The sequence below is a fragment of the Micrasema longulum genome, unplaced genomic scaffold (genome assembly GCF_059751315.1).
Source record: "Micrasema longulum isolate JH-2025_06_02 unplaced genomic scaffold, ASM5975131v1 h1tg001769l, whole genome shotgun sequence".
Taxonomy (NCBI): domain Eukaryota; kingdom Metazoa; phylum Arthropoda; class Insecta; order Trichoptera; family Brachycentridae; genus Micrasema; species Micrasema longulum.
This window is the reverse complement of record NW_028278944.1, coordinates 136220-162935: the sequence shown is the minus strand read 5'-3', so window position 1 is coordinate 162935 and position 26716 is coordinate 136220. Positions and strand designations below refer to the sequence as shown.

The following is a 26716-nucleotide window of genomic DNA, read 5'->3' as shown; positions in this document are numbered from 1 at the left end:
TATCTTCATGTACGCGCGCCGATTGTTTTGAGTTTCGACATGTCCATCTATGAATATTCGTTGGATTTGGTCATGCTATGTGCTTTTTAGTCTTCCTCTATTTCTGCATCCATCCACATTCGCATCGGAAATCTTTTATCCGCTTTTTCACTGTCTATTCGCTCTAAATATTCAAACCAACGCAGAATTTGATTTTGTCGATAATGCCAACCTAATGTGAGGCTAATGAAATAATGTACGGATCTCGATATCTGTGCATCTATCGTGCATAGATTCATTACATATTCGCATAAAAGATCGCATTTCGTCAGCATTCAACCTACTTTTGTCCCTGTTTCCAAGTCCATACTTCACTCCCATACATCAGGGTTGATACCAAAGCTTCATTGTGAACTGCTAATTTAGCCTCTTGCGAAAACAAGTTTTTAAGAAATTCAAAATGGTTATCTTAGCCTTATCAGTAATATTTATGTTTAAAAACTGTATGTGTTTATAAAACATTTTTAATTAATAAAAAACACAGTTTTTTAGACTTTTTGTTCCTTTTATTACTCAAATAACTTATTGTACAGTTTTAAAACTTTGTACACGTTTTTAGACTTTGTTTTTCTCCCCATTGGCAATTTTACATTTTTTTAATCTCTACTTACAGATGCAAAGCATTGTCTATTGAGTTTTATTATTTTTTTGATTATTTTAATATCTTATTTATTTTATTAATTAAAACATTATTTATTGCTTTACTGTGTGAAGATCAATTTCTCTTGGCATTTCTTCCACATTTTAATGTATTGTGTTATTTTAATGATTTTAAGTTCATATTTCTTATACTTCTAAGAAAGAAAGAAAGTAAGAAAATTTTGGGGCCTTACAAAAAACAAAACAAACAAACTATCAAGCACTTACGCCGTGCGGCAGAGAGGATAGAACGCCGCATCACTCTGTCTTTACATACATACCTCGTTTCCACATTAAAAAGTTAGAGTAATCGTCGAGCGTAAATATGATAAATATATATATTATTGTCTCAGATTTATATTTAACACGTCTAAAATTGGCAATTAGCAATGTAAGAAGTTGACTTTTGAACAATGCGTGTAATTTATCTGTGGGTTGTTTTTTAATAGCTGACAATTCCTTTTACAGTTCTGTATGAATTATTCAAGTCAACATAACTCGTTGGCCGAGTGTTGTAACACGTGTGGGCAGAATACAAGGATAAAAGAATTAAAAAATAATTATCTTTGGAAATTAAAAAAGAAAGTAAATTTCTTATGTGTATGTTATATCGCACCTTTAGGACAAAAACGACTTAACGAAAAAATCAACTTTTTGGGAAACTGCAAAAGAAGAATGTAAATTGTGACACCTTCGTATTCTTTCGTCGATTGTTTTGTATTTTTCAAGGTAAGCACCAATTTTTTTATTAAAAATTATACCGAAGGCAATAAGTTATAAATTTATGAAAAAAACGAACTGAAAATACATTTTTATAAGTTTATACAAGGCATTTATTTGATGAGTCATTATTGGATTGAAAAAAAAAAACAAAAGCACTTTGATAAATGAGATAGTGACATAATTTTTATTAGGTCCGATCATGTCAACAAACAAATGTTTTTATTTATTCACGAAATGATATAAACTTAAATAAGTCACTAAGATTATCGGCAAATAAGAACGAAACAATTTCATAGCTAAATTGGTCGTTTTAATATTGGGAAAAATAAATTCAAGTTGCCATTTGTATCTGAACAAAATTGACTCACCCGGCTTTCGGTCATTATATGTTTGTCTGCGTTGCACCTTTTACAAAACAATATAAAAACAACACTAATAGCATCGCTTCCGTACTGACACGGAACCTAAATTCTCTGAGTAACAAAGAGACCGATGTAACGGTTTTGTCCTATTCCCACCCGAACGTTTCCTTTTTTTTAATGCACGAAGATAGATATTGTCGTTTTCGTTTCGTTTTCGTTCTAAAGCATAAATTTTGAGTATTCTAAGAATAAAGTATGAATAATAATAATAAAAAAAAATTCTAATATCTCGGACAAGCATCCATTCCACAAATCCTTACCTCTCCCCTGCAAAAAAGAGATGTAACGTATTTGAATAACAAAGACGAAGAAGAAGAAAAGCGGCTGGTATAAAAGTGATAAGGATTTACGGAAGGGATGCTAGTTAAAGAAATTAAGAATTTAATCCATTTTCGGATTGCATAAAGTAACCATTATTGTTTATTTATTATTTATTTAAATATTTGTTCATATATTTACTTATACGACAAAATTATTAGGATTAGAAAAAGAAAATTACCATGAGTAATGTTCCTCTGAAATATCGCTGTTCGGCTTTGAAACATCGCGAATAAACTCCTGACGTCATTGCGCCCTATTGAGATTTATTATGACGGGAACTTTTATGAAACTATAAGATTAACACACTTTAACAGAGATAGAGAATGTTTAAGAAAATAGAATATGGTTTGAATGATCACTTAATTTTTTCACTATTTTGCCTATGTCAAAACATCACATTTCTTGATACCTATAAAAATTGTATTCACGCGCACATTTAAAAATGTACCATAATTAAATATGTATGAATGATAATGATAAAATTATAAATAAACTTATGAATGAAACTTCTTGGTTTAGTTTTGTTGGTCAAAATAATAAAAAGTAAAACTAAACCCAGAAGTTTCATTGATAAGTTAATTTATAATTTTATCATAATCATTCACTACGGAGTTTTATCAAGAAATATCAACAAAAAACATCAAATATGTATGAGTTGAAATTTATCATCATTATGTAATAAAATCATTTTTTACTGTTTTTTTCTGTGAAATAAATAAATATCGTCCATCTGTTTACGTTTGAAATATAAAAGAACTGAAATCTTCATTTATGTGTGTAAGATTCATTTAAAGATACTTTCCAAATTTTATGCTTCTTTTTCTACCAATAATGTTGTTAAGTACTCACTTAAACCAGCCAACAGGTTATAAGTCCTATAAATGCGTAGACCTCAATATTTCCGTCTCTTAATTTTTTTACTAACCATAATTATTTTAACCTAATGATTTCTAACCGTATTTCGGTTTGAATGAAATATTTGTAAAGAAATAATAGATGTGAAAGAGTTGCCAATTAAAATGAAATTATAGAAGCAGAATAAGGAAATAAAATGTTTTTACATCACTTTATTAATTATTACACATTTATTCAAGAAGATTCCATACATTTCTTAATCATTTAAATAAATTAACATACCTACATACATTTTGTACAAAACAATTTTAACAAAGCATTATCTGTTATAATATGAATAAGGAATACATTAAATTACTTACATAACTACAGCCGTGCCATTTTAATATTTTATTACACGGTACAGAAAAAACAGTTTCAGAAATTAAAAAAATATCGTATTCCAATTTGAAAAAAAAAAATATGTTTATAATAACACAATTTGTATGCAGTTTTATTTCACTTTTACGTATATTTTTTACCAGCGACCGGGTTTCGTCGACCGACATCGTCAGACTGGTGGAATACTTGAAAAATATTCTTTTTAAAATGAATACCCCTCTACTTTGAGGCTTGTCAGCAGGTGGGATAGAGAGGATATGGAAAGAGGTAATGAAAAATACACGACAACACCTAGACCAATTGAGAAAAAAATATTTCTTGCATTTTCTCCTTGCAACTGGCGGGAATCGAACCCGCGACTCCAATTTCACAGTTGGCCGTATAACTAACTGCGCCACGGCGCCTGTCATGTTATATACAAGTACAAGCAGGGGTTATCAATCTTGGAGTGCTTGCAAATGCTTGAACTTGGATAAAGTAAAGAAATTCGTCAAATCTCCCACCGGTCTGACAATGTCGGTCGACGAAACCCAGTCACCTAGAAATTTTAAAAAATACAAATGGAACGAAACTACACACGTGTTTTTATTATTATAATTGAAAGCAGTTTCACCAAGAAACGCCAGTAGAAAAACTCAATCTATTTATTATTATACTTAATATTTACCTAGAAATCAGCACGTTCTATTAATAATAAAATTTAATCATAAGGAAAACTGATGAATTCAATACTCGATATTATCGTTAGTAAATAAAATGATTATTTTACAATAAATAAATATTTTAAAATAACAACGGTTTAAGATATAAATTTATAGGAAAACATTCGTATATATATATTGCTTAACAACACTTTAACATCCTGTTCCCTTTCTGCATACAACGGGCACTGCATTTTTACACCAACCGCAGTATATCTTGATCATTTTTATAACACGAAGGTAAGATGATCAGTCTTACGCTTCGGGTATCAGCAAAAGGGCCGTCAATTTTTCTAGCGTAAACATATTTTAAATTGAATATTTCATGTCATGCTTGGCGAGAATCAAACTAGAGACCTCTTGCATGGTATGCAAACGCCATGATCATAAGGGGTATTCTAGTCTAGAGGCATGAATTTTAGGTATTTTTTCAGGTGCAATAAAAAAATTTAAGAAAATTTTTTGCAGCCATTATTTAAAATGACTTTTATTGATGTTTGAATAATACAAAAAAAAATCAATTTTAAAAATTCAAATTTCAAAAGTTACAGGCTGATAAAGTGGAGGGTCACAAAAAAAGCGCGCCCTGATTGTCACGATTGTAGTCCTCGTAGTTATCTAAAAAAAAAAAAAAAACTGTTTAAACTTTAAATAAGTACGAAAAAATTTTTTCACTGTTTTTTGATATTTTTAAGAAGAGGAAAATTTGAAAATTAGTAATAGTTTTAGTTAATGTAATATAAATGTGTATAGAGAAGGCTCACACAAAATTTCAAGTAAATTTGTTTAGTAGGACTTTAGATATCATGACAATAGTCTTAAAAAAGTAGTTTCCGAAAAAACGCGTTTAAAGTTTCGGGTTCGATTTGTTCCGGCCTCCGAAAAAAAAAACTTATGAAAAATCCTCTAAAGGACATACTTTTGAAGGTCAAAGCTCTAAAAACAGTTTTTTTCAAATTTCTAGACTAGAATACCTCCTTCATTAGGCCACGAGACAGACATTTAGTAAATTTTAAAGACTTTATCATTTGGTTAATGTAATTTTGATGGTTTCTTTATTGGTGATTACTTGGTATAAAAGATGTAGGTTTTTGTCAATATAATATGCGTTGACGTTTATTCATATCTCGTATTGTATTATAATTTTTAAGCACTCTTTCAACAACATGACTTGTAAATGGTAGAAATGCCGTGTACAAATAAATTAATTTCAGCTTCTGTGTTCGATTTAAATAAACATAGAAGGACTCACGAATTCATGAATCAGAAGTCAGAAGCTCGAAACTCATTCTATCTCAACTTGATTCCGATTTTTTACTATCATCACACCATTTTCCAGTAGGGGTAGGCAAAGAGGATGAACCACCGCACACTCTTTACTGATATCTATTTTACATTCATACATCTTTTTATATACACAGAATTAGAAGTACCTCAAAATAGAGCCACGAGAATAGTGCTAAAGAAAAGTATCAATAACAATGTAGAAAAAATGTGAGGAAAAAAACCTAATTGGATACCAATAAGAAAGACTTATACATAAAACGCTTTTTATGCTCATTTTTTTTAATGCATGCCAATATTATTCATCAATAAGATAGTGTTAAATAAAAATTTTCATAAATACATTACTACATATAAGGTAAGAATAACTTTGCCATTAAAAAAAGAAACATGATCCCAAAATTGTATTATGTATGAAGGTTTGAAAATGTTTAAAGAGATGCCTGAATGTTTGAAAAATCAAAAGAATTTGAATGAATTTAAAAATAAATGTTTTGTTTACTGTAAAATGATGTAAATAGATATGTTATTAAAGTAAGTGTACATATTATTTTATGTACCAATTGGAAGTTAATTTCAAAAGTAAATCATTTACATGACCAGACTTGAGATTTTGGTTAAATTGATCATACCACGTCTTTATTGATCGTCTTCGTCCTACGTTACCGTTTATTATCTTCATGTGTCTCTGTTTTAAAATTATTTCATCATTCATTTTTTATACATGACCAAACGATCTTAGTGATTATTTCTTAACCTTATCAATTATATCTGTCTCAGATTTAAACCCTTGCCTGATACTATCATTCGTAACTCTGTCATACATTGATTTCCCACACATTTGTCTAAGGGTCCGCACGTTAACCGCATTGACTCAGCTTTTATCTGTCTTTGCCAATTCCATTTTACACTTTCAAACGCGAGTGTTGGAACCATAGTGAGTTATTTACAACTCGTTGAAAATTTCCCCGAAAAAAATTTTTGAGTAAAAAACGTGTCTGTTTAGTTTACGCCAGTGGTTCTATAGTAAATATAATTGCCTACGAATAGCATTTTCAGGAAACATTATTATCTCAATTACGTTCTATAATAATGATGTAAAGCAGTTGTTTTTTACAAAATGTTTTTATATAATATGTTAATTAACATATCGGATATAATGATTTAAATGAAATTCTTTAGATATCAAGCAATATTTGCATTATAAAATAAACTAGCGGACCCAACAAACGTTGTCCTGCCCGAACGTTAGCTTGTCTGCTTGCCTGCTATTACCTTGAAAAAAGACTTTTCATTGATACCTAGGTACTTGTTAAGAATTAAATTCTAAAACCAAAAATTATAAGTATTCAAAAATTGAAATTAATTAGGTACCGAGGTACTTGTTTGTGGTTGAGTTCCAAAACGTTAAATTATTCATTTTCAAATAAAGAATTCTTATTGCAAATGTCAAACTTGGCTCTTTTCACCAACAGGGATGCAGTTCATTCACGAATGCGATTTTCAAAAATGAATTTAATGTTGAGTTAATATTATTTGAGTTTTACCAAAAATCCAGTAAAACGAAACAAATGGAAAGAAATTATAAATAATATAAGGAAAGATTCTAATTAGGATACATAGAGAGCGAATTTTATTTCTAAACATTCAAAAACAAACTTATTTTAAACACAAAAAACAACATTCTTCCATTTTTTGTATTTGCATTCTTGTCAAATGCAACCATGATAGGTCGATGAAAGAATATTTATGATTGTAACTTCTTTTTTACAAATTTCAATGAAAATTTTAATATCTACGAACATGCGCAGCGCAAAGATCTACATTTCGCTGAAAACTGCACGTCAATTGGTTAAGCAGTTTAGAGGAAGTTCAGTGACATCACACGTAAAGAAGAATTATTTATTTACATACATAAGTTTTTTGTACATTATTTGAGACAATAAGTCCCAACTTCATGGGACTAAAAGTCCTGCGTTGAGATGGGACGAGCAATTATATGACACAGACACATGAGTATATCACCACAAATATAGGATTAGAGACATAAAAAATAATTATAAAAAAATATTTAAAAAATATATATATGGCACATCAATATGGTAAACAGTAAACTCAAGCATTTGGAAAATCATCAAGGAGTTTCCTACTCAAATCCCTCCCACTAAGGAAAACCCAGTCCTTAACTCCTTTCTTGAAAATATTTTTTGTCCTTGAGAGCTTAATACGTTCTTCCAAAATATTGAATACTCTCGGTGCGATAAATTAGAGATGTCTCTAAGCAAAAGTCGTACGGATTTTGGGTATGACATAATTCATGCTCTGGGAAAACCTTGTACGGACATTCTGCTGAGACCTCTCCTTATTGTTAGACCAGAAAAGTGTAAGTGCATCTTTTAGGTACAGTTGTCTCATATCCAGCACCTTCATGAATTATAACAGCTGTTCTGACGGGTAGGTTGGAGGGCGCCGGAACATAATTCTCTGTAATAATTTCTGTGAAATTATGAGCGGCTTTAAAATGGATGCCGCACAACCCCCCCAGCCAGCTATTCCATAGGTTGCCGTGGATTGAAACAGAGCGAAATACACACTTCTGAGAGTGTCAATATCCAGAATAAAGAGACATTAAGAGACATTAAGAGATAATAATTATATAAAAAGATAAACTTTTTAAAAAGATACATAAATTCTATGTAAAAATGTTTAAAAATATAGTACAGGATGTTTGATAGAGACGAAATTAAAAAAAAATGGATATAGTAAGCTATTTGGAATTAATTTGATGTAATAGCCCGTTTTCAAATGTTACTGATTTATTATTGCATTTTTTTTTTCATTTTGTTGTCATTTTCCCAGAGTTTGATACTGTGACTTAAATAAAAAAATCTAAGGCTTGTATATCAGCTCCAAATAAATTTCGTTTGTGTTTTATTTCACCGTAATACTAGAGTAAAAATTAAAAAAAAAAATTAAAGGAGATAAATTATTTTCACGAGCTACAAAAATTTTCTTCATCATCTATATATGCAAATAAAAATTGAAATTCTTTTCCTGAAATGGCCTTGTGAAGCAATATCCCCAATCTGAATCTTTATTTCAAGATTTTGTATCGCGCTTAGCAAGCCGTTCAAAAGAGCATTGTACATTTAGATCAGTTTTGTATTTTTTGAATGAGACGCAATGATTGTGATTATGTTTTTTAAATGCCTTTTTTGTATTTTGTTTGAAAATAATTTTTTTTCAGATGACCATCTGCACTACGCTAACATTACAAAGGCAAACACAATTTATTTATTCATTATTTTTTTTAGATGATAAACTCACTGGGGTTTCCCGTCCCAATACAAGCTTATAAAGGCTGATTAAGCTTATTTAAAGCTGATGCAAGTCTTAATTTTTTTTATTTAGGGATAATACCAAAATCTCGGAAAAAATAATAAAATCATAAAAAAAATCGTAATAATTATTAGATGACATTTGGGGACGGGCCACTGTTTCAAATGGCCCCCTCTTTTCACTATTGTTTTTGTTTCAATACCAACACAATCTTGTTAATTACAAAAATAACGTGCTTTTGTTGAAAACTGACTACACGTGTGGGTAAATAATTAAAAAGAAACTTGATTAAATTACGTAAAATAATAATTTTGTCGCGTGGATACTTCGTAAATCCCGTCAAGGGTGCCATACGTAAAATAAAACTATGTTTTCAGTTAAGTATGACATTAATAGAGTTTGAAATGAAGCAAGTAGACTGTGACAATCTATCGTAGTTACAAAGTTCAATATAACTGCATACGGAGTGCACAATGGAACTCAAACATCATATTTTATAATTCGTCAAGATTTCCATATTCCGAAATGCGGCACTCAAAACATATTTGTTAACAATAAAAAAAGGTTTTTAACAATTTACTTTTGTTATAGAATGTATTGGAATGTTTATACTTTATAAATTGAACGCCGTTATGCAGAAAGCAGCCAGTCCACAATTTTGAAAAAATGAGATATTGATCTTATCAATATCTCACGAAAATGGTGTCGATTACAAAAATGGAATTTTTCTATTTGCAGAAAACACCCACAGCACTAGAAAAATCTTACGGTTATTTCAAAATCATTAAAACTGGTCAAGTACATAATTTGATTCTTGTTTTTCATATAAATAAAACCAATGTTTTCATTGTTTATCATTTGTTAAAGTCAAAAATATTCTAACTGTTGTGTAGATTTGTATATACACTCTTTTTACAAAAGTGCTATTATCTCAGTTTCACTTTTCTATAGCTAACTGCTTTCTGCATAACTACGTTCAATTGTGTCCGTTTTTTTACAAATAAAGAAAACAAGATGACACAAATAAAAAAATACACTAAACCTTGAAAACACAAAAATCAGATTTTTCAGTTTTCCAAACTTTCGAATTGCGATTTTTCAAAATTGTATTTTTAAGGTTCGTGACTTTGGCTCAAACGGTGACAATATACACTACAGTGTTGAGAGAAGCCGCGTTGTAGGAAGGTTTCCGCAAAACTTTAATAGTGCCTGAGCGAAACTGTGTGATTGGAGCCGTATGATAGGAGGGTTACCTATATTACTATTTATCTATAATAATTTAATGGGACTTATGTAAAATGTGTTTCAATTACATCTTAACTTAAGATTGTTTTAAAAGAGGGTATATGTGTTTAGGCATAAATGTATGTCTCGATCAAAGAGATGCAAAAATAAATAAGATGATTTAAATAAAGTCTGTAAAATTATTTTCTATCACATATTCTACCACACTACCACGCTATAAAAAAAACCACAAAAAACAAAAAAAAAAACATAATAATTATGTTATCATAAAATTCTTCAATTCATTGCTCTTTTTAAGAACCATGTATTCATCGGTTCAGATTTCCCCTTCATTGTCACTGGACCGCGGTAAGTTAGGTCGAACTGTGGATCAAAATTGTCCTCTCGGCATAAATATCTGGAAAAAAGGAAATGAAATAAATTAATCGAACCATTCATAGTTAACATAGCGCGCTTACCACTATTCTCTAAGAATGCCGTAAAAAAAACACGCTTTAGAAAACCTTTTTATGTCATAGTAAAATGTTTGTAAGTATCTACGTATATAATATCAAGGAAGCCTAATAAGGTTAGCGATTGTACAGGATGTTCACTTTTTTATACAAAAAACATATTTGAGAAAACAATTCGGTAAAGGTAAATTCTTATATTGCTGAAGCTGAGGACTGTGATGAAAGGCGTTGCTTCTTTGTAAAGATTAAGATCAGAAGGACTCTTGTGCTGCAGGAATCCGAAAAATGAGGACCGAAGAAAACGACTGTTGTTTCGGGAGCTAGTCAAGCAAGGCAGGAGCAAGAGAAAGGAAAAGGGTCAAATTCAGTCATACACCATCTAAAATATGCATCTAATGCGCAGAACTCCTCCTTTTTTTAATACAATTTATTTAAAAATCAATATCAGGGTGATACTTTAATCATCGTTAGACCAAAAACTGGTTTTATCACTCTTGCAATATCGTCACATTGCACTGGTATGTGTTTTAAGAAGTATTTAACTATTTCAAGTAGTGAATTTTAAGTGTGTATGGTAAGAAGAAGGCGATGCGGTTAGCTTGGCCAAGTAATTTGGATGTCTCCCGAGAGACTTAACCACGCTTGACTGTTTTACAAGGCATCAAGTTCTTGACGTCCTGGACGTCCATTGCTGACTGTTTGTCGGGAGTCCATGTCAGAACTACGGGACACGAATCTGAATGGCAGCCTACAGAGATGCCTGGAAGATCTTCAACTAGGAAACGAACATGGAATTATGACGAAAGAGTGAGGGATGATGTTGAAGTAAGTAGTTCAATGTGTTTTTCTGAATGTGTGCTTATAAAATATTAATTTTTTTATACATTTTCATTTGTGAGTTTTGTCAAACTTTGGAACAAGATTTTAAATAATATAAGACGGAAAAATAATTAAGAATGGCTCCAAGATTATAAAAAGGCATTAAGAAAACTGAATTTAAAAAATCAATTCTAAGGTCAGCATTTGATTCAGGCAGATGAAAACTTTTCAAACTCTGGTACTACCCAAACAATAGATTCCAAGATCGTGCTTTTGCCGTAACTGACCCGTTTGCCTGGAACAAAATGAAGTTTTTTTTTTTCAAAAACTGTATAACTGAAATTGGAATCTTTTCTCATTACTTCAACATGTTTTACAGTATTCAAAATCATCGTAATTTTGTTTATTTTTATTACAGCATGTTTTTTGCAGTCTATTAGAAAATAATCCAATGTCAATTATGCAGTTTTTGTAAACAAAATTCAATCACCTTTACACTTGCAAATCATTAACAATCCCAGTGAGTTGAAAGCGCAATTCTTTTGTTTATCATACCCTCAAATTTAAAATCAGAAAATTTAATACTTGTGAACTAGCGAATATAAATCAGCCAAATATTATTATCATTATTGAAGGATATCATAAGTGGAGCTTCAGCGTTGCATTAATATTGCATGTTGTTTTGTAAAAAAAATTAAATGTATATTTAAAAAAAAAATAACATTGAATATTTCCATATAAAATTGTTATTGAAAACAAAAATTTAAATTCGTTTTTTTTTAATTGTTTATTGAAACTTAATTAAAACATGAAACTGGTAGAAATATAATACAAAAAGGAACATTCTATAAAATGAATATATGTCTGGCTTCTTACTGTCGAAGGGTAGATGAAATGTATCATAAATAACTACGAGTACTTCATGATCGCATTTAGGGACTCAAAATTTTGTGCATTATTTGTTTTGTAAATAAAACGTTTACAAAAAAAAAATGATGACCGTTTTAATTTACATATCAATTCAATAAAAAAATATGTAAAACAAAGGTTCTAATAAATATATAATTTTAAATCATCTGTTATTGTTATTCAAAGATCATTGCTTTTCACGGCTTTTAAATCTACAAAATTTAGATTTTCATTATCATTTTTTTTGTCCGCACCTAGTGGTGTATAGGGCACGGTATTACCTAACCGAATGCAGCGAATTTCGATAATCTGTTTCTTGAAGTTTAGGTAATCAGTCTTACGCTTCAAGTGCCAGTCCAGAATTTTTTAAAATAAATATTTCATGTCTAACCTGCCAGAAATTGAACGCAGGAACTTAAAAAATGGTGGGCAAACGCGCCAACTGCTTCACAACATGATGGATTTTTCTCAATTTGATTATTTTATTCTTAAATTTAGAGAATTTTCGGGCTGATGCGATAAAGAGAGCTTTGGATTGATTAATATTGAAGTGAAAAGCCATTTCTAAGTCAATATGTAAAAATTCTTCAGGTACATATTAAAATTGTTCAGGTACATATTAAAAATTGTTCAGGTACATATTAAAACTTTTCAGGTACATATTTAAAATTGTTCAGGTACATATTAAAATTAACTAAATGCACACGATAGCGATACATGGATTATTTTTCATCATCATTCCGTTTCCGCACCCAATGGTGCATAAAGCACTGCATTAGTACACCAATCGCAGTGTTTCTTAATCATTTTTGTTACATGAAGGTAAGATAATCAGTCTTAAGCTTCAGTTACCAGTCCAGGGAGTATGAAATATTTTGTTGTGAAAATACCCTTTCTAAATAAACATTTCATATCAACCATGTCGGGAATCAATTCCGAAACCTCTTGCATGATAGGCAAACGCGCTGACCATTACAAATGACAAATCAAAATGCTACATTTATTTATTTATAATAAAAAATGTGTAATATTAAGTGTCCTCGGCACGGGTAACCCCGTGAGCTCACATGATTTTTATTGTTTTTAATGTAAGAAAAATGAATAAATGAAATTGCAATAGTTAGATGAATAAACAGAATATGTAAACAAAAATGAACAAATAAAACATATGTTTACATGTAGCAATGACGAACCATGATTTTAATATTAAAATATGCAGTATATTGAAAAACACAATGTATTTGTAAGATTTATAGCTAAGCAATGCCAACCCTTTATCATTTCACATTGTGTTAGTGCCGAAGAGATCTACGAAAATTGGCAAGATCTATCCTAAACAACTCCAGATTGTGCGACGGATGAGAAGGTTCAGAGGTATTTTAAATTCTTTATTTATTTGTAAATAGACTATTTTTGTTAGTGAAATTAAAAAAATCAAAAATGTTTACAGTGTTTTCGATGATATATGATTTATTTTAATTTTTGTAATTTTGAAATTACTCTGCTTGTGACGTCTTAAGTTCTCTTCTTCTTATCTGCGAAATCTGCTGATTGGTCATATTCCGAAAACCGGAAATCTATCACAACTCCATATAATTGGTTGATTCGGAAGAACATGTGACATCATTCAAAGTAATTCGTTTTCATGAAACTGTTTTGAAAAAAAAAAATTAATACATTTTCAAGAAACTTCGCAAAATAATGATTTAATGCCCTTATTTTTACCGCGCGTAAGATAACTTTTTTTAAATCCGATTTCCCGTAGCACTGAACTTTGTCATTGACTAATTTACACATTCTGGATATTAGGGCACTGAAAAAAATCCTAGTAGATTTGATGAATCGAAAATTTTGACTTCTGGAAATATGGTTGAGAACATAATGTATATTATATGTTAAAGTTAATTTACTGGAAAATAAATGTTACCGCAAATATAACATTTAGAAAAAATGAACAAAAGGTTCATCTCCATTTTTCTTGCATCTTATGACAGATAAAGATATTACTCTATTTCAGAAAATGAATAATTTTTTACTTAACTTTTAGTACAAAATATTAATTGCCAAATGGCAATTTCTTCCAACCAACCAATAAAGTAAAAGTTTTATTTTTGTAATTATTGTCGCAAAACGTATTCAATAGAAAATGAAAATGCTAAAGATAAACAAAAATATAAATAATTGTATTGATATGTACTCAATGGGAAAAGGGAATAAAGAGGAAAGAGGATTAAAGGAGAAATTACGGAAGAAAAATGATATGTTTCTTCAGACGTGGTTTAAACAGAGATACTGCAGTAACATCTATAATAGTGGATGTGAGAGATTCCACAGTCAAGCCGCATGGACATTATACGAGTAAGAGAAGAAAGACAAATTGTGGATTGGTATAAAAGAGTGCTTTGAGAATAAGGACAAAGAGGTAAACCATGATTTGATAAGCGTTGAAAATTTTCACGGAGGTATAAAAGAGCGTTAGAACTATGAAGTTTAGCAAACAGAATTGATGATCATAGATTTATTATTCATATATTGAAATTGATGAGAAATGAGAATATTTAAATGGTCAATCATATATGTTCATACACTGAACACTGACAGCGCTTAAAAAAATAACTCGCAATCACAGCCCTGATGTTACAAATAGCATTAGGTGAGACAATGTGAGTAAATAAATACACAAGGGATTAAGTTTTACGTTTGTATTTACCACCATACATTCAATACTCAAACCAACCGTTTTTAATAATGGTACCTTTAGCTTTAAGGGTTTACGGTAATTTTTAGGTCAGTTCCTATTTAACAGTTGCTTAGAAGATATTCAAATTATTACGTTGAGGAACAAAATAAAATGTCAATAGGAATATTTAAACTTAAAAGTTCAAATCATTAATGAAAAAGATTCTTTTGAAAGAGAAATGTCAACTATTTCTATTTTAACCGTTCTCAATACTTGATAAGTGAAGACAGTTTTCCTTTAAAAAATCTGATTTTCTCAAGAGAAAATTAAGTTTGCTAGCCTCGAATTGATAATTTGTTTTTATTTGGTAATGGATGTGTTCATGGATTGTTATTTTGATGAAGTTTTTGAAAAACTGGAAAGAAACAGCCTATTTTCTCGCAATAAAAGAAGAGAGTTAGTGCAATATTTTTGGACTGTCATAGCGGGATGTGCCAAAGGTGATAGTTTACTTAATTGTTATTGTTTAAGAGGACTAGAAAAGTTGAAATTTTCGAAAGAAGATATGTTTGGTGTTTTACGTAATTGGTTAATACAATCTTTTAAAAACTTTTGGCGCCAAAAATACTTCAATATTCGCAAAATTGAGTTTGAAATCGGGAGAGCCAAAAACGTAAAACCGGCAGAGTGACCGTAATCCTGTTCCGAAACTTTGACTGCATTTTTCTTAAAATGTCATTTTCCGCTAGTTTTGCCGCGATGACTCAAGAACGGCTAAAGATATTGACGCGTTTTTTTAAAAAAAATTGAAGATAAAAATGTATGTCATAAACTAAACTAATGTCTGCTTTTAAAAATATTTTTTTATTACCGTTTTAACCACAAATTTAATTGATTTTTTCGAAATTTTTGATTTCTTGGCTGCCATTGCTTTAATTTTAATAAAATCGAAGTTCAGTCTTCAGAGAAAAATCTCACCAACAAAATAATTTAAAGAAAAAAAAAACTCTCCAACTCGTTCACCCAGAATCGCGGCAAGAAGAAAGCAGTTCGCGAGTTGCTCATTCCTCTTAAGATATAAATATACCTCCTAATTATTAATGTTTTTGGAAATTTCTAAGCTTGTTTTATTCATCAAGAATGTATAAAAAAAATTGCAAAAAAGAAAATTTGTTCGCCCACAACCATCATTCAAATTTCACCTAGTTTTTGGCCCTTGAAACCTTTCTGGTCTCCTTAAAGGTAACCAATAGGCGTTATATTTAATTGAGTAATAAAGTCTAAATTTGTGTGAGTAAAATAAAACGGGAAACCTGGAGGAGTATTTTACAATTAATGGCCTCTCCATATAGGGACCAGAAATGATGTAAATACGTTTAAATATTGATTTTTGTAAATATTAAAAAAAATATTATAACGCGTCCCTAACTCTATAAGGCCAAGAGCCATGTTTTGAGTTGAGATAAAAAAGTAATAGTAAAAATTTAAGTTAAAAATTATTGCATAAACATATATTTCAATAAAAATCTGGACAACACCCTTAATTGTATATACATCTATGCAATATCTTGCTGCAGTCTTCTGCAATGGTCTATTCCCTTAGGCAAAATCCAAACTTGTACACCTCTCCTGAAAATGACTTCCGTTTTGGAATCTAAATATGGTCATCTATGATAAAAAATACTCTTGGGGCCACAATAGAAATTTCTCTGAGCAAAAATAGAACGTTTTTTTTTATATTAAATCATTCAAATTACAGGAAAAACTTGTACTAGTATTCTGCTATAAACTTCATCTATTAAACTTCGACGAGTCCATGTGTTTATAATTTGAAAGGCCACTCGAAAAAATCGTCTAAAAGAAAAACCGTGTAACATTCACAATTCTGCCAATTTTCATACAGCCGCATTTTAAAAATTTATTCATACGGTGATATTCGTCAAAATAAAAAAAACTACATTTAAATGGACAATATTTATAAGAACACTTTTTTCTCTTTTTGAAAGAAAGTCTTTGTGCGGTTATTTACGAATTTTAGAAAACGGTTTGAAAATTGAAATAATTATTAAAATAAACATTCATTAATTTATTTTGGGCAATGTTTTTATGTATTTCTATTTAATATTATACACACCTACGAGTTTCTATTGCTATGTATAGTGATTATGAGTGATTGTATTTTTATACTGTTATTATTTTTTGTTCATGTACTCGCTTGGTATTTGGACAACTTATAAAAAGTTGCACCGGACCTCAAGTTATAAGCGGTAAGACCTTGGGATAAGATTGATATTCTTCCATAGTCAATCAATGTGGAAAAATATTGACTGAGGTATCATGGCTGTCCCGGAATTCACCCAAAAAATAGATGGAAGATACCAGAATTTATTTTATTTTTTTATTTATTTCATTACACGTATTCATCAAAAATACAACTAACGTTCACTTTGCCCAGCCAACAAACCCTTGTTGAACCCACATATCCCATTTCAAGCTAGGCAATTACATTATAATATATGATAAAAGTTAACAAATTAATAGAGAGCACAAACTAATAAAATATAAACTTACTTGCAAACACATTTTGATACATATACATACACACATACACATATATACACACATATATCTGTAGTCAGATGGCAGAAGGGATTATCTGATTATTTTTTTTGTGTTTTAATTTTCAAAAGTTTAAATTAATGTTTCAGTAAATACACACGGAAAAAAGAAAAAAAACCGGCATTAGTTAGAATGGTATTTTATCATTGAAAAGTAACTTGAAAATATTTATGTTTGTGGATTTAAGTTATGAAATTAAGTCTTATTTCAGCTCTCCTGAACATTTAAAAAAAATACAGATGGTCCCTTCTGCCATCTGACAACCGATATATACACATATAAACACATGCACATTCACACACACATGTTCATTCACACACACGTACATACACCCATGCGTAAACACATACATACATTCATAAAACATTGACAAATTATTTATAATGCGAAACTTCATGGTTGCCATCTGAATATCTATATATTTTAAAACTATTCTTTATTTTCAAATTTTATTTTCGACATCCAGTAAAAATAACCAATCCGTAGCATGCATTAACTTTTCTGACTCCCTACGACCAATGTCATGAAAGAGCGAGGTCAACAACTTCCGCAACTTGACAACATTTATTATATTTGAGATTTGCAAATAACTCAGTAAAATTAAACAATTATTTTCTCTGAGTTTAGGCGGGTGACGAAAACAGTTCTGAGTGTGAAATAGATCCAGAACACAATACGAGAATAAAAAAACAGTGTCACATACAATTTTGTATTGTTGACAAATCTTTAAAAATGTTGGGCTTCATACACAAAATATCCAAGCCACTTAAAAATGCAGCATCAATAATTTGTTTGTATAATTCTCTTGTACGTAGCAATATGGAATTCGGATGTATTGTTTGGTCACCTTATTATGTGATTTAAAAAAATATAATTGAAACAGTACATAAAAAAATCCTTTGTTCTTTTTCATTTAAGTGAAATATGGGCTGAACACTTCAATGTTACGAAGAGCGCTTGGAGTATTTTAAAATTGAAGAGTTAAAAACTAGGAAACATATTACAGATATGACTACTTGTATAATATAATTTTAAAAAATGTTGATTCAGTGTTTTGTGTTCAAAATGTGTCATTGTACGTTCCCGTAGGTGTCTGAAATCACCTGATTCCTTTAACTTTCCAATTTTTACAAACAATATGGCACATTTTAACCCTCTTTTAAAAATGTTAAGACTCTATAACGAAATAGAAAAAAAGTTAACATTAACATTTATCATGATAGAGCGAATGATTATAAAAAAATATTACTGTTATTATTTAATAAATAGTTTCATAAATCAAATGTTTAATCTTTTTTTTGTGTATGTAAATTAATTTTAGTTTATTTTATTACTTTTTTCATGTTTTTTTTTTCCTTTCTTTTCTTTAAAAAAATATATTTTCTTATCGTTAACTCAATTTTATTTATTTAACGCAAGCTTAATAATATTTTTTTAACTTAATCTTTATTATTACTTAAATTCATTTAATTAAGCTTCATGCTTATTTTATATAATTTTTGAATAATGGCGGAGTTCTATAATTGAGGATACATATAAAGAATGTTAGCAATGTTTACTTACGAATTGTATGTATTTTATGGATCCTTGTTGAATTTTTAAATAAAATAAAATAAATATTAAAAAACGATACCAGGTCAAATGTGACTAATAAACGAGGGGCTAAAATTATACAATAAACTTTAAACAAAAGACTCAGACACCCTTCTAAAAAGATGTTAAAAATATTATCATTTACAACAGAATCTAAATAAAAAGAAAATAAAATGTTTTGTTAAATTAATGTAATAGGCTGCTCTCCCAAATAAAAAAAAACGAGTTAAGATAAGTCCACCTAGTTGTGTAGTGTTTGGCTCGTACGCCAACGATTATTAAGGTCCTGGGTTCGATTTCTGATAGAAAATCGAGAAATATTGATTTAAATAAAATTGAACTGTTATATTTAATTGTTTATGAACTGCTTACATTAGCGTTTCATCACTTTACCATCACATAATCGATAATCAAACTATTCTGCATTTGGTTTACTAATTACCTTTGCCTTATGCACCACTGATGATGATCATGATTCTGGCATATAAGTACATTTTACTATTGTTTTATTTAAAAACATTTTATATTGCCTCAAATGATACATTTATTAATAATATATCACTATTCGATTTAATTCATGAAAACTTAAGTAGTTTTTTTATATTGAAAAATCCATGTTTTAGTTTTAAATATAAAGTACTGTATTTTACTGAATAAAATAAAATAAATTTACATAAATAAGAGTCTCGTTTGATAAGTGGTTTGTAAAAGAAACAGTGTATAATATATACATATGTGAAATCTTTTAATTACAGAAGAAACCGAAGTCGCCGATTACGAGACATCGTGTCGCCATTTTGTTGTAGCCGCGTTGCGATACCACGAAAACTCTAAAAATGACAATGGACAGGTGTGCCTGATGGGAAAATACCACAATGTTCTGTATATTGCCGCCAAATTAGCGTTTGATTGGAGCCTTCAGGACAATTATACAGTGGCAAGGCTGTTGGATGAGATTTATAGCTGTGAAAAAACATTCGAAAGGCTTTTTCTTGGTAAGCATAAAAGTAACAAACTTGATAAAATGATTGAAACATAAGGTATCTTTGATCGGCTATCAGAAAACACTTTGCTGTCAGAAAATAGGCTTAGATTTATTGCTCAATTTTTCAGTTTGTGGCAATTTTTTTGCCCAGTCGCAAATACTAAGATGTATACTCATTCTTTGGTTTGGACCATGCCTAAATTCATACTACATAGGTCCAAAAATGGTATAAGATCTTCTGCAAAATTTGACCTCATTAATATTGTGTCCTGTAATACACATATTGGGTGAAATCTGTGGTCAAATCTAGAAAAATCAGAACACGTCCTATTTTCAACAAATTATTAATGAAACCAAGATCTACATATGCATAAAAATGTGCACACGCCTGTGATACAGTTAACTGTCAACGCGTATTTGTTGTTACTTGTGTCACATTATTTATCCTCGGTCTTATTTGTTTCACTGAACTCTTTCACTTTGCGCACTTTCTTTTCTGAAAATACAGATTTTCAATAAGGTTTACGATCTTTTTATATTAGAAACCTAACATTGATTGTTGATTACAAAATGACATATTGGTTCATGCGTTGGGTCAAAGATATGTATTTTTTACAAACACGTAAACATAATTTTTGCCGTCTAGATGGTTAGAATATTTGACATTTTGCTATTGATGTTTGATGACGTGTTGATTACTCTAAGAATAAGGATATCTAAATTTTGGTACCGCGTAATTTTAAAAAAAGCTTGATGCCTTTGAAAAATGCACATAATATTTATTGTATAAAAATACATTCACTAAATTTACGCATTATTGTCACATAATTTTATTCGTTTTAGGGGCTATTTTCGGAACAACAGCGCCACACTTTATTGCCGGCTGGAAGTCGGATTTCAAAGATAAAGAAGAGAACGTCCACGCACTGGTTTACTTCTTAGATCACGCTACGAACGCCGGACTTGAATACAACGATGGTAAAACAGTTATCCGCTTTATCGACGTTCCACTAGAAAGTTGCGGAAAAGCGCCACCTGTTCGTGTCGTGGTACAAATAGGCGGCTCTGAAATGCTTATGATTTTACTTAGGTTCGGAGCTCGGCTAACTTCAGATGAGAACGCGTCGACAAATCCAGTCGAAACAATACTAGACAAATTAAAAGAATCTAATAGAAAATATCCATACGAATTAGTGAGTTGTTTAAGAGTTATACTTAGAGCAATTCCAACAGTCAAATTGACAGTTGACATGAAGGAATACAACGGTTTTGACTATCCAGAGGATTATAACTATCAACGCAGAACAATGCTCGAAAGGTATCCTTACATAATGGAGGACCACTTGATACCTTCGGCAAGATGTGGACTAAAGCCAACGGAATTAAAGCATTTATGTCGTTGTGCTGTAAGACATACACTATGGGAGAATTTTCAATTGCCTTTTGGAATTAGGAAATTGCCCATACCAAGTACTCTGCAAAGATATTTAGATCTTTGTGAAGATTAAACAATGAAATAAACTTTAGAAAACCAAACAACTACTGTGTTCACAGATGGATAACGCCTTTGAAAGGGGAATATGGAAGTCTAGGCATTAGCAGAGTGGTCACATTACAGAAAATCCATATTCCTTTGATTTTTTCATGTGTTGATTTTTGAGAAGTAAAAGAGTTGTCTGTACCCACTGTGATGTTTGAAAACAACGTTTTTTATTCATTTTAAAGCAGTTGTAATTGGCAATTTGTTATAAATTTACTATTTAGAGTCTGAGAATAAAACTTTTGTTTTTCGTAAGACGAAAATTAATAAATCCAAAAACCAAAATCTTGCGTTTTGAATACTACAGCGTGAAATTATATTACCAGTCTAGTAATTAGTGATCTTATAACTTATATTTTAAAACAAGTTACCAATTAAAAATACTAAGCCTACCATCACTTATTTATTCGACTGATTAGCACTTTAACTATAATCTTATATATATATTATAATCTCCACCAACAAGCTACAGAAAGTGGCTTGGTAGGATTTTCATTTTGGTAATAATATGAAAATTGAAATGTTAAAACTGTAAAAATATTTAATTATTTTAATAAAATAAAAATAAATAGAAACTCTCTAATGGGTCAAATAAATAAGTGAAAGTGTACAAAGTATTTTTAATTGATAACTTATATTTAAATATAAGTTATTATATCACTAAAATGGAATCCCATAAAGAATTGTCAGTAAATAAATTAAATTTATTCTAGTATTTATCGTTATTCTTATGTACCTGTTCAAAGACTGCATGAAGTTGGTAAAAATTAAGCTCAGTTTTCCATTAAATATTAACATGTAAAGAAAACATTCAATTAAAGAGCATGAATGTTAATATGAAACAAGGACCAGAAAAATATAATTGTCAATATTCCTCATTTTAAAACATTAGGACAAAGGTCTTAGTATTATTTTTCAGCCAATTTTTTAAATATGGTTTCAAATGAGATTAAGTTAACTGACAACATACAATATATTTTAAAAGATAAATCAAATTCTGGCTGAAGAAAGTTAGGATAGAAGAAACAAAACATATTTTAATGAAATGTGTAATATGTAACAAAAGAAAACAACACTCTACAGTTCTTCTTGAGAAGGTCTCCTTAGTGAGGACAGCTCTTAAATTTATTTAAAAAAAAAATGTTTCATACAGTTTACATAAAATATTTAAAAAACAAATATTAATTCATTGGGTCATTTAACCATTTTATGTTCGAGTCCTATTATGGTTTTTTGTTGGATTCATTTGTATATATATTCAAATATTTTTTTAATAAAATAAATATTAGCGTTTTTATGATTTACACAAATATTAAAATTTTGATGACCATTTCCAACGAGTTGAAAATAACTCACCATTAGAAAATGGAAATCAAGTTGAGATAGAGTGGGGTTCGAACCTCGGATTCCTGATTCGTGAGTCCGCAATACTAGCCACGGGACCAAAACCCGATTTTACAACAAATGAGTTTATAATCTTAATAACCCTAAGTTCTTATATTTTACAACAAATAAGTTAATAAGCGTTTACAATATTAGTAATGTAAATGATGCGTTTGACTCCTTTCCTGACTCTCCCTTCAAAACAAATATAAGTAAAAATAGCTAGAAAAAGCTTATAAGTAATAAAAAATTAGGTGTCAGTCCATAAATGGATTGCTTAAAAGATTAAACAGGAAGCTGAGAAATATGTTTCATATATAAGAATATAATTTTAGTTTCTTGAAAATCCTTTTTAGTTTTATTAATGTAGGTATGTTTTTCTATATTTTTTTTTTTTTTTGAATTTCTTCACATAATTAATGTGAAAGTATGGACAATTATGTAAAAAATAAATAATACCCTGACACTCCGGAACGTGCCTGTGGGCCAGTGGAGTGGCTACATCTATATGTAAAAATAAAATTATATTGAATGTACCTAGTGTATAAACATTTTTCTAAACTATGTATTTGTATTTTATATTGGATTAAATAAATAAATAAATACAAATTAAAATATAAAGTGTTGCAAGTCAGCATTCCTGCTAGAAATATTGATGGATACAAGTATGAATAATAATAATTTTCTTTAATGTACGAGTATCTCAAAAATCGCTTTCTAACATAGAATTCGAAAAGTCCCAAAACCTCACACGCACATCATACTGAATCCGACTAAACAACTCACGAATGAGTAGTTCTAGGTTTTTTTTCCATACATATATTATTTACATAGAAATATAATTACAAAAATACACTTAAGAAAAATACATCTTAAAATTAAGCTATAACATAAATTGGAAAAAATGCCAACAAAGACTTCAGCGTCTGAGCGTTTTGGCTATTAGGTGCTCTATAGAGCCGGTTTAGTACGCAACTGCAAATTTTAAATCAATTATGCCGTGTTGTGTCGTTTGCAAGTATCAAAAAACTGCTGGAATTAAAAGGGAACACGGTAGGGTCACATTTCATGGGCAAGAAGCAAATTCACAAGTAATTTTATTTAAGAATTCAATTATTTTACCATCTGTCAGATTGTTAAATAAATTTGTGAACAGTTTGTATTGAAAGGGTAGTCGAATTTTTTACCCTGATTTCTATTAATAAATCTTAGTGTTATATTAAACGGTATTCATTTACTTCATTATTCAATTAAAAAAATTTTCCTTTGTCCAATAAAATTACATGTTTTTTTATAGCCCAGTCAGTGAAATATTTTTTGTTATAAAATATAGCACAACATAACACAAACTTATATTTTATTTGTGTATATTGTTCACGGTCTGGCAACATTACGGGGCCATTACACGCATGCGCGTAGGCGAGATGTCGGGTAGAGGGCGGACTTTTGGATTCAGTGGTTTGATTCAGAAGGGTTCCAAATTATGGAACAGTATTCTTGTATGCTGCGGACTAGCGAATAATAAAATGTGCAGCGTTAAGAAGTATATATTGAAATATTGTATGAACATTTTTGAAGTACGAATCCGTGCATCTTACTAGATTATTTATCTACAACACTAGTATGGATGTAGAGAATGGGAGGTATGTGTGCAAAGACAGAGCGATATGGCGTGTTATCCTATCTGCCTAATTGGCGTGATGGTTTGTTTGTTTCTATGTTATAATGATAATGTTATAATGATAATTATGTTGTTATAATGATAATCAAAATTAATGTGCAAACCGCGACAAAGTTATTCCGTTTTTTCATTTATTACCTATTTTTCCATAATTTCTTGTAAGAAATAAAAGAAACTATATTATGATGTTATTACATCATAATATTATCATTAAACATTGATCTCAATTGACTATTACATATTTATGCATTATGCAATGAACCACACATAAAATTAAGAATAGTCCAGAAACCGCATACGCACATTTATTTATTTATTTATTAACGGACACTGTCCATGTATACAATTTATAAGGTTTAAATATTACAATAAAAAAATAGTTTAAAACATTTTTAAAAAAAGAAAGAAGCATTGACACACATAAGGGACTTTGAGACAAGATCTATTTATTTAGTGCTCGTTTAAATCGTTTTAAACTTAAACCAAAAAAGTCCAGATCTTGTCTTGAGTTAACAATACGACTAAGGCGGGTCATTGGAGAATTTAGGCCATAGTTTGTTCTATGCTGATCGATGAACAGTACTCCATTGTTTCTCAATCTACGAGTCGGAATATTGAATTTTACTTGTCCCAGTAATGATGGAACATCGATTATACCATTTAGTATGCCGAACATATATATGGAGTCAATATTAGTTCTACGTTTTTGTAGACTAGAAATATTAAACATTGACTCTATTTCAGCATAAGAATAATTATCTCTCTCTAGTCCGAGCATCCACGCTATTTTTCGAAGCAAGCGATGTTGGACTGATTCAATGTGATTTATGCGATTGACATAGAATGACACATCAAACAGATGGCGACTCAACTACTCATAAATGAGTAGATCTACGTTTTGACCCATTAGTTTCCTTGTAGACGCCGCTCAGTACGCAACTCCTGATTTGAATTCAACTATACCGTGTTGTGCCTTTTTAAAGTGTATAAATACTGCTAGGATCTTAAAGAAACACGATGCAATCACATCTCATGTGTAATTAGCAAATGAATGTGTATACAACAAATGCATTACTTAAAAATTGTTTTTTTTTTCCATCTGTAGGATTGTCGAAGAAAAAATTGAAAATTTCGTTAGTGTTGCCAGGGTAGTATTTTTTTTTACCCTACTTTGCTCACCTAATGAGAGAATTAATGAAAATTGGATCTCGGATTAAATAACACTGTGGTGGACATTTGACCAACATTATTTTTAAAACATCAAATATTATTTAACATGATATAAAAATATGCGTTTTATGTAAAATAAAATTCGTTTTATATTTTAAATTCAAAGTTTATTAATTCATTTACTTTAATTAAATGACACTTGAATTATTTACTCTGTTGTGTCAATCAATATTTCCGCGTGCACAAAAAATTTTTAGAGAAATTAACAGATTGCTTTTTTCTTTACCTTTATTTGTGTAATGTTTTTTTTCCCATCAATCAATATGACGGTGCGACCTCACGAATGCGCGCGGCAAAAGTAGGGCATAGTGGGCGAATTATTGGACACAGTCCGATGTATTCAAATATGATTCCGCGCTCATTCTGGACTTTTCTAAATTCTATGGAACCACATACCTGTACGTATCTTCAGAAACGTTGATAGTTCCCGGGAGACCTGTTGTCTCACACCTGCTCGTGAGGTTCACCGTGTTACCGAACAAGCAGTAACGAGGCATTCTGTGACCAATTACTCCGGTCACCACTTCGCCAGAGTGAATGCCGATGGTGATTCCCTGAAAACAATCATTCATTAGGCATTCAAGTTTAATGTTGAAATTTCTTGGTAAAAGTTCATTGTAATTACTTTTTTAATGACATTTTTAAAACTATAAGAAATATAATTAGCTTAAAAAAACTTGTAAAAATATATAACGCAATAACTCAATCAGTTTTGGAATATGGGATAATTGGATGGGGATGTGCAAATGACACACTGATCAAGCAAATAACAATTGATAAAAAGCTTTAATAAAAATTATATTAAGAGTCTCAATCAGAACCAGCTCCCTCGGTATATTAAAAAATCTTAATGTTAAATATATAAAACAACTTTAT

At 30.1% G+C, this 26716-nt stretch overlaps 2 protein-coding genes across 2 annotated transcripts in view; one reads left to right on the top strand and one right to left on the bottom strand.

Annotated features, from left to right (window-relative positions):
• Positions 1 to 8523: 8523 nt before the first annotated feature.
• The window catches only part of Gycbeta100B (guanylate cyclase soluble subunit beta-1-like), a 54624-nt gene continuing 36431 nt past the window's right edge, over positions 8524 to 26716 (bottom strand). The window contains exons 13-14 of the mRNA XM_088237700.1: positions 26237 to 26394; positions 8524 to 10346 (exon numbers count right to left, since the gene is read on the bottom strand). Of these exons, the coding sequence (XP_088093826.1) occupies positions 10226 to 10346; positions 26237 to 26394 (279 nt within the window). The 3' untranslated portion in view covers positions 8524 to 10225. The remainder of the gene's footprint in view (positions 10347 to 26236; positions 26395 to 26716) is intronic.
• stops (SOCS domain-containing protein stops) lies at positions 14984 to 21831 on the top strand. The gene is made up of 3 exons (XM_088237701.1): positions 14984 to 15309; positions 19777 to 20016; positions 20850 to 21831. The coding sequence occupies exons 1-3, from the start codon at positions 15180 to 15182 to the stop codon at positions 21512 to 21514; spliced, it is 1035 nt and encodes a 344-aa protein (XP_088093827.1). The 5' UTR covers positions 14984 to 15179; the 3' UTR covers positions 21515 to 21831.